This window comes from Phanerochaete carnosa (genome assembly GCF_000300595.1).
Source record: "Phanerochaete carnosa HHB-10118-sp unplaced genomic scaffold PHACAscaffold_34, whole genome shotgun sequence".
NCBI lineage: Eukaryota > Fungi > Basidiomycota > Agaricomycetes > Polyporales > Phanerochaetaceae > Phanerochaete > Phanerochaete carnosa.
Window position 1 is genome coordinate 6,012 of NW_006767661.1, and position 8,781 is coordinate 14,792.

At 49.0% G+C, this 8,781-nt stretch overlaps 3 protein-coding genes across 3 annotated transcripts; 1 reads left to right on the forward strand and 2 right to left on the reverse strand.

The window, feature by feature from the left end:
• Positions 1–4,532: 4,532 nt before the first annotated feature.
• On the reverse strand, positions 4,533–5,122 carry PHACADRAFT_201870 (uncharacterized protein; the record flags this gene model as incomplete). The annotated part of the gene is made up of 2 exons (XM_007402148.1): positions 4,533–5,044; positions 5,110–5,122. 2 exons carry the CDS (start codon positions 5,120–5,122, stop codon positions 4,533–4,535), a joined length of 525 nt encoding a protein of 174 aa, XP_007402210.1.
• Positions 5,123–6,406: 1,284 nt separating this feature from the next.
• On the forward strand, positions 6,407–6,808 carry PHACADRAFT_107190 (uncharacterized protein; the record flags this gene model as incomplete). Its single annotated transcript, XM_007402149.1, has 1 exon — positions 6,407–6,808. A coding segment is annotated over one exon (402 nt), but the record flags the coding sequence as incomplete, so codon positions are not given.
• A 13-nt stretch (positions 6,809–6,821) lies between these two features.
• Positions 6,822–8,234, reverse strand: PHACADRAFT_201871 (uncharacterized protein; the record flags this gene model as incomplete). Its single annotated transcript, XM_007402150.1, has 5 exons — positions 6,822–7,299; positions 7,351–7,622; positions 7,678–7,751; positions 7,812–8,095; positions 8,176–8,234. 5 exons carry the CDS (start codon positions 8,232–8,234, stop codon positions 6,822–6,824), a joined length of 1,167 nt encoding a protein of 388 aa, XP_007402212.1.
• Between the last annotated feature and the right edge of the window lie 547 nt (positions 8,235–8,781).

Sequence of the window (8,781 nt, forward strand, 5' to 3'; positions counted from 1 at the left end):
GTACTAGTGGCTTCAAGATCTCGCATTTGGAATTTTTCTGCAAGAACTTTCTTCACTCGTTGGATCTCAGGTAAACTTGGACCCATTGGTAGAAGGTCGTCGACGTAAACTATGAGGTAAACTTCGACTTTGTCGTGATGGTAAACATAAATGCCAGCATCTGAGTGCGTGCATTTGAATCCATTCTCGAGTAGCGTAGTATGTAGCTTCTCGTTCCAGGTGCGTGAGGCTTGGCGTAAACCATAAATTGCCTTCTTTAATCGACACACCATCTTTTCTTGTCCTTTCTTCACAAATCCTTCTGGTTGTTCCATGTAAATCTCCTCATCGAGCTCGCCATACAGGAAGGCTGTTTTGATATCCATTGCCTCGATTTCCCAATCTTCGAGTGCGGCATATGCGAGTAAGAAGCGTATAGCTTTATAGCGTGCGACAGGAGAGAAGGTTTCCTGAAAATCTATCCCCTCTATCTGTGTGAATCCTTTAGCCACAAGACGTGCCTTATAACGGCCATCGGGCTTGATCACATAAACCCATTTGCATTTTACAATTCTCCGGTTGTTCGGTCTGTTGACCAGAATCCATGTGGAATTCTCCTCCTGAGACTTGAGTTCCTCCTTCATCGTGATCTCCCACTGTTTCGCATCTGGGCGAGACATTGCCTCGCGGTACGTAGTGGGGTCAGATTGGTGTGCATGACGTATCCATTGGAATAAATTCTGACGGAGTTGATCATCGACGTCCATAGGAGAGTTTTCACGTTGTTCACGTGCTTCTCGTTCTTCTCGTTGATCACATTGGATATCTTGTTCCTGTTGACGCCATGCTTCTGTGGGCGCTGTTGTCGGGAACACGGCATTGGCCTGCATTCTCACGCTGTGGCCTGGCCTGATGTGGCACAGGTTGTGGTTCGAGATTCCATCGTTGCCTAATATCAGGAGCAGGTGGTGCTGCCTGACGAGATGGACTGGCTTGTCCGCTCTGACAAGGACGATAATGTTCTCTCTGAGGTGGAGGTGATCCAGGAGGTGGACCGGGAGCGAATGGTATCTCTGGATGTTCATATGGTTCTGGAGTTGGGCTTTGATATTATTCATAACGATCAGCTGGATCGTCATTGACTTCGTCATCATCCTGTTGTTGCAGTTTGTCTTACCGCGGTTGTGGATGTGCGTTGTCTGGGGATTGATTATCAGGTGTGAAGTTATCTGGACTGGTAAGGTCCGGGTTCGGCAGATCGGGTTGGACAGGTGGAATTGGATCTTGAGACGTTCCAGGCTCACGAGGCCTTTCATCTTGCTTTGGGAAGGAAGACTCATCAAAGGTGACGTCGCGTAACACAACGATGGTCTGGGCAGTTGGATCCCAGAATCGGTAACCCTTTGTACCAATTTTGTACCCGACGGAGATCATGACTTTAGCCTTTGGCTGTAGCTTATTGATCCTCACATCCTTATGTGTGTGGACATAGGCTTTGCAGCTCCATACTCGAAAGTACAATACATCCGGAACTGTGCCGTTCCATTTAGTGATGGGCGGCTTCCATTGATGATGGCGCAGAGGTTGTTGATTGTAGATGTGTACTGCAGTTTCTGATGCTAGCTTCCAGAACCCAGACATCATGCCAGCATGATGTCACATAGCTTTTGCCTTATTTTGAATGGTCTGTTGCCAGCATTCTGCTCTGCCATTCTGTTGTGGTGTTCGCGCCACTGAGAGTTGACGCTCTATTCCACGTTCTGCTAGGAAATCGTCAAATTCGCGGCCTAAAAACTCCCCCCCACGGTCTGAACGTATAGCCTTGAGCTTGCGCTCGGCCTGTGTTTCCGCCCAAGCGACGAATTGCTTGAAGGCAGAGAAGGCATCAGACTTCTGTTTCAGATACCAGACTAAACCAAATGAGGAATAGTCGTCGAGGGTGATCAGGGCAAACTTGTACCTGTCAAGTGATAACAACGGATATTCAACAAGATCCATGTGAATTAAGTCGAGGGGATGATCCGCACGACTGTCAGATGCAGGAAATGCATCGCGATGAGACTTCCCGAATTCGCATCCATCACAGGGAGTATCCCTGGTTGGAGCTGAGATCTTATCCGGGATGTCTTTAACATTGCCAGGTAGTTGAACAACTGATTTCTTCCCGGCGTGTCTGAAGCAACGGTGCCACAAAGTATATGGATCGTCGGATTTGACCGACATTAATGTTTCTGGCTTAATCTCGCTGGTCCTTGTGAGGACTTCAGCTTCTAGCCAATATAAACCTGACAGCTTTTCATATTCGCCCTCCATTAAAACTGTCCGCTTACTCGCGGAGTAATTTAAACTTCTTGCCATCCATCTCAATACGGTGACCATTATTGAGAGGCATTCTGGGCGCAAAGAACCGTTCTGCTGCTTCCGGTATGTATAGTACGGTTTCTAACCAGATATGCTGTATTCGTCCATCTGTAAGACGATGTTGCAGAGCGATTTCACTGTGACCTTTGATTTCGATAGTCTGACCTTTGCCGGCCATGTGTGCGTGACCTGGCTTAGGGAATTCATGATATCAAATAAAGTCAGTTTTGTACGGTGTGACATGGGTCGTGCAACCGCTGTCAACCATCCACTTAGACTTGACACCCGTAGCATAAAGAGAAACAGAGATGGATTCTTCCTCGATCTTTGCTACTAGTGGTACATCGACAAGTCTAATAGTATTTACTGTCTGAGTGGTAGTTGTGGTATTGTCCTTCGCTTTGCCCTTTCCTTTTCCCTTCTTGCGCTTTTCACCACCCTGCTGCTGCTGCTGCGTGTTGTTGCTGTTACTGGAACTCGAGCCAGCATTCGCCGGCTTTGTGTTCCAGTGCTGCTCCGTTGTGTGATTCTTGCGACCACACTTCTCACATTTCCTGTCAAGGAGAGGCGCCTTCGAGACGCATGCAATCTGAGTGCGGTTTGCAACGCAGCACTGTTCCTCCTCGACAATCTTGGGCTTGATGAGCGCTGCTGTGAGCAGCGTAACATTGGTTTGCATGGTGAGAATTGTACCAGCAATGGTCTGGTACAACTTGGGGAGAGCATTGATCATGAGCAAGGCAAGAAGCTGAGGTTTGACCTCTATTTCTGCCGCGTTGACCTGGTTGGACTGTTCTGTGAGCGCATTGAGTTGCGGGCCGAGCACGGAGCTGTCAGAAAGCTGCGCATTGAACAGCTTCTGGAAGGCGACGAATGCGCCTACCACTCCAGGTTTCTCGTAACCGGCTTTGATCGCTGTCCATGCGTCCAGGGCCAAGAACTTGTCATCAACTAGATGACGAAGGTTCTGTGCGACATAGAGCTGGATGATTCCCAGCGCCTTGTCATTTTTCTCATCCCATGCAGCTTGAGCCACAATTTCTGTAGCCGTGGGTGTACCTGTTGCAGCTATTGGTCTGGCAAGACCAGAGACAGGAACAGTCACTGTGGAGCCATATCTCTGGATCAAGTACCAGACGCCCTGGTAACACAGGAAGGCTCGGATTGCGTCGGACCACTTTTTATAGTTGGTGCCGTCGAATTGTGGGATGGTTGAGGTAGCGAGCTTGATAGGGTCAGAAGAGGATGACATTGTTATCGTGTACAAAGAGAAGGCGAGTATAAGCGTAGAGTGTTTCACGTTCCTTTGGCATTAATCCGACTTTGTAGAAGAATTCACTGAGATTGAGCTCGTATGATTTGGCTCATGTCGCTTGAAGTGATTCCCAATCGTCTTCCAAGAATTTGAAGTTGTAGACTTGATTGATCGGTCTATAGTATAGATCTACCTCAATATTTTCCTGTTTGAGATAACAGGCGTACAGTTCTGAATATGTATCAGAAGTTGTAGGAAAGAAGATGTTGATGATGTCTTCGTCAGGATTAACTAACTTCGCTGATGCGTCGTATGTTGGTGGACCGTGTGTATCGTCTACGTAATTAAAGTACTGTGGGGTAAAGAACAGCTCGACGTATTGTTTGTATGCTGTCAATAATTCCCAAGGTGTGTCGTCTTCTTGGATATTCAGTTGCTGTCTGAATTCCGCGACGGTTTCCTATTTTGTCTCTATGGTTTCAGGTACCGTATTTGTCTCCTGAGAGGTAATGGTTGTGTACGCTGTTGAGCGAACCACTTATCCCAGCTAAGCTGATTTAGCCGAGAGGTGGATAGAGTTGGAATTGGACAAAGGGACCAGTTAAACTACGACTCTTGTTGTCGCTTAGGATAAACACACAGTAGCCAGGTTTCCGAGTAGAACTTTCTTCTGATTGTTACAATAGCGTTGTATACAAAGTATCTACTTGTTTTCGTAAAACCTAACCGCGTCAAAATATCCGTTCACGTAAACTGCGCTGAGCGCTTGTACAATCCGGGCTTTGTTCTTGCGTAGCCCTTTGAACTAGATATCCCCTATTTCTCTGCATCCTAATTCCCACTTGCGCCACTCCTCGTATTTGACGACGTTACAGACGTCCGCTAGACAGTGCTTGATGCGTGTAAGCTGTTCGATGAGTCGGCGAAGATTGCGGACTCAGTTGGAGTTGAGGTCGTCGAGCTCGAGAGTCTTGAAGACGTCGAGGCGTTTGAGCGTGCCTTCGAACTTTGGTGTGAAGATGCGGACGAGGTCGGTGGAAGTGTGCTTGTCGAAGTCAATGAGTACCGGCTTCGGGGTGATCAGCGTATGTGTCACCGGTGGGATGGCAGCGAGACGCTGCTTGAGTGTCAGCTTAGACAGACCGGCAAGGATCTGTTCGCGTGCCTGTTGGATTTTGGGTGCAGCTAGATGCTGCTCAAAGTCGGCCTTGTCGGTCGCGTAGCGCTCGCGAAACTGTTCGCGACATAGGTGCCTACCCTCGTGTGAGTTCAGAGGGAACGGGAGGGTGAGCACTGGAGTCGGCGGGCGTAGTTCTTTGCTGCGGCATTTACCATACGGGACGGTCTCGACGGGGTCGTTGGCATTGCTGGAGGCGGGCGCGTAGCTGGCGGAGTGCTTGTACCGCTGGAAAACGGAGTAAGGGGGACGAGCAGGCAAATCCTTTGGCACTAGATTAACGCAGGAATGAACACAATGAGCACTCCATCTGCCACTAGCACGCAACAAGACTTACTCATAAACTGCATGGATAAACTTGTTTAAAACTGGGTGAAGGAGACCGAGGTTTCCCGAGGGGTCTTCTTCAGCAATGAGACTAGTAGAGTGGGGGTAGAGTGGCCGTGAGGCCAGGGCTCATAACCTGTGAAAGTGCGACTGAACTCTTGCTTTATTCTGTGCTACAGGACCAGTATATATACATGTGAGTCGGAACCTCTGATACTGCTATAAGACCTATGGTACTGTGAGCGTAAGCATGTATACTAAGCATGAGTAATCAGATGTCGTATTACTACAAGATAATAGAGAGATCATGTGATGATATCCCCATTAGTCCGTACAGGGCAATGACGTAATCACCCAGTTCTGGCAGCACTATCAGCACTGGGCAAAGACATGCAACTTCTGTCCAATCTATTTGCCAGTACGCATCACGGGCCCTATAACAACGTGCCAAAATGCATCGATTGGTTCAAGAAGGCACTCGCTTGGCCAGACAGAGATTTTCGCCATGAGTTCCGGTATGTGGCTTGTAATATTTTCATCTGCTTTCATGCTGAGGATGCCGTATAACAGAGTTAGCTGCCAGACGTTTGATCAGCTCGTGCATCTGCTCTCGTCGCACCCTATATTTAAATCAACAGGGAGGAAGCCGCAACGTCCAGTGCAAGTCCAGTTCGCATGCTACTTGTTGCGTTTTGGCAAGCTTGGGGCAGATGCCCTTGACGTAGCTCACAAGATGGGGATCAGTTTTGGCACAGTATACCTCTACTGCGAGTGCATCATTTGTGTCTTGCGGGAGATGGGGCTTTTTGTTTGCTCATGGGGCAATGATGAGAGGCACGCTCAGTCGAAGGCAGTATTCAGCGAAAACGGATTTCATGATTGTATTGGGGTGGTCGACGGCAGTCTTATTTGGCTGACTGCACAACCAAAAGAGGAAGGTGTTGTCTATATTTGCCGCAAGAAATTTGCTGCGGTGCGCTACCAACTTTGACCTCTACCAGCTAAGAGCTGACCAAAGTATTCAGGTTAATATACAAGCTGTTGTTGATGCCTTTAACAGATTCATATCCTTTGAGACGGGTTGGCCAGGCTCTGTTCCAGATGTCACAATTTGGAAGAAATCACACCTATGGATCCACCGGCATCAGTTTTTCAAGCCGGGAGAGTATTTACCAGCAGACAAGGGTATGCATTTATTGCTCCAGTTTTCACTCATTTGCTAACCTGACAATGCAGGATACCCATCCACGCCATTCTTATCGCGACCATTCACAGAGCCAAAAGTGAACGCGTTCAGATAGGGTCCAGAGAAACAACGGAGACGGCAATTCAATAAGCTTCTCTCGGGCAAGTGTATACTAGTTGAGCACACTTTTGGGATGTTGAAAGGCTGCTTCCCTGCCCTCAAAGTGCTCAGTACGCCAAACAACATAGACGACGTGTATCGGATTGTCAAATCGTTGATGGCCCTGCACAATATTTGTATCGACCTTGGTGATCACCCAGAAGACATCTATGGCTACGACCCATCAGACGATCCTGATGTGGCTAATGGCAACGCGGACATTGATGTTGACCTTTCACAGTATGGTGGAGTTACCGGAGACGAGCCTGCTGACATACCAGTGTTGAAGACGGAGGCGGCATTGCAGACAGCAGGGTATGAGATGCGGCTCCATTTACTTAATGCATTGTGTCCCGTCGAGTAACAAAGAGACTACGTTAAAATTCATCAAACTTGAAGTACTTCATCATGAAATTTTTGGCCTGATCAACGACATCCATCGAATACAAATCCAGGTTCCGAGACGCTTTGCCTACAAGATCCTGGCACTTATTATACTTAGCAGCCCTCGCGACACGCTGCTGTTCGGTCTCCTTCTGTTTTGCCCTCTGAGCATAGAGCTCATCATGTCTCGCCATACTCTCGCGCATAGCATCTGCGATTGCAAACATACCGCTAGCAGACTGAGCCGCAGCGGCAACAACCCCCTTGACTGCGCGTGACTTGTGCGGTGGGACGTTGAGTGGCCAGTATCCTGCTGCTTTCAACGATGTTTCGCGTACAAGACCGGCTGATGGCAACTGCTGATCAACATCATCATTGTCATCGTTGTTGCTTTGATTGTTGTCTTTGCAGTCACTGATGCATCCGGAGTGACGAGGCTTGGGCTGGCGGAGCTCTAAATTCTTGCCCAACCTGTAATATGTTTGAGCAGGCATCAGCGGAAAGAGGCATAGCTAAACGCACCCAACTGATAGCATATTGAACCACCCTTCGGTATCCCACTGGCGAATGATCTCAGGTGTAATTGATGGGCCAAACTCCAAGGATCGCGTCTTCATGAGATAGTCCATCTTTGCCTGGAGCTGTTCATCCTCAGACACTTGCTCATCAATGTCACCGGCACCTCCAGTGCACAAGTGAACATCCGCAATCTTGCTGTACACCTGCTTTAGAGCCCAGAACTGTGCCTTGCATGATGCAGCACTGCGACGCCCATTGAAAGCCTCAGCCGAGGCCTAGGAAGGGGTTAGCTTCATGATTGTTGACCACATTAGCACGGTGAGTACAAACCTTCTTGAAAGCCTTGGCTGATGGCTTGCCGCTTTGAACATAAGGGTTACCAGCGCCGTCGGGGGTGAAGAGCGCTGAGAGGAGTGTCGTCTTCTCACTGGCTGACTAGTGCTTGCTAGCCAGATCATCGGCACCTTGTTCATCTTCGTCCAAAAAATCATCCTCGTCGTCCTCGTCTTTGGCAAGAGCTGGTTGTTGTGCAGGGCGGCCATCAGATGCTTTGGTGGGCTGACTCTTGGAGTTTGGGATCGAAGTCTTGCTGGAGCATCCGATCAAGCTTGCGGGCTTCAGACGAGCGGCAGTACCGGCAGTTTTATTGCGCTTCACAGGCTTGTGAGAGGGTGGCGCCTGGAAGGGCGTCTTGGGTAGTGTTGCCAGAAGGTGAAGGGGCCTTAAGCATAAGGCGAGGTAAGGTCGCCTTAAGCCGATTTGTCAGCACCTTGAGACACCTCGAGGCAACTTAAGGTCTCCTTATGTGGCCTTCAATCAACGCCGCACGTTTGCGCATGCCAGACCGTGACCCCATACGCTTCCTGCCGCCTTCCACCTTTGTACATTGTCCTCCTCTACCTCTTGCCCTCCTCTTGTCATCTGTGGCCCTCTGGTCGGCCTTGGACTGAATTTGAAAATTTTGGATATGTACATATGCCCTACAGTTAACAATAACATATTTTGTGCATAATGGCGTCAAAATATTCACCGAAATCAATTAACCGAATGTGCTGCCACCCACCAAATCGACAGCACGCTCGCTGCGCTAGCCTCTTCCCCCGACGTGGGTCCGAGCCCTGATAACCCCTATTTCCCTATTGAGTACTCCCCCGGGCCCTCTGTGCAGCAAGACCACGGCCAGCCGGCTTAGTGAGACTCAGAATTAGAGCACTAGAGTGTGACTGCGAGGCTTGGAAAGGCTTCCAATGGTACCTCATCTTCTGCTGCGCTATAGGGTATGCCAGAGGCCTTAAGACGCGCAGAAGAGCAAGACTGACTTGAAGTAGATGCAGAAATTACATTTTATGATCCTGTCAGTCTCGAACCTGCAACACCCGGGCGACTTCAGCTGCTTGGGATACCGATAGGTTGGCACCACCCGATTCCTTTTTT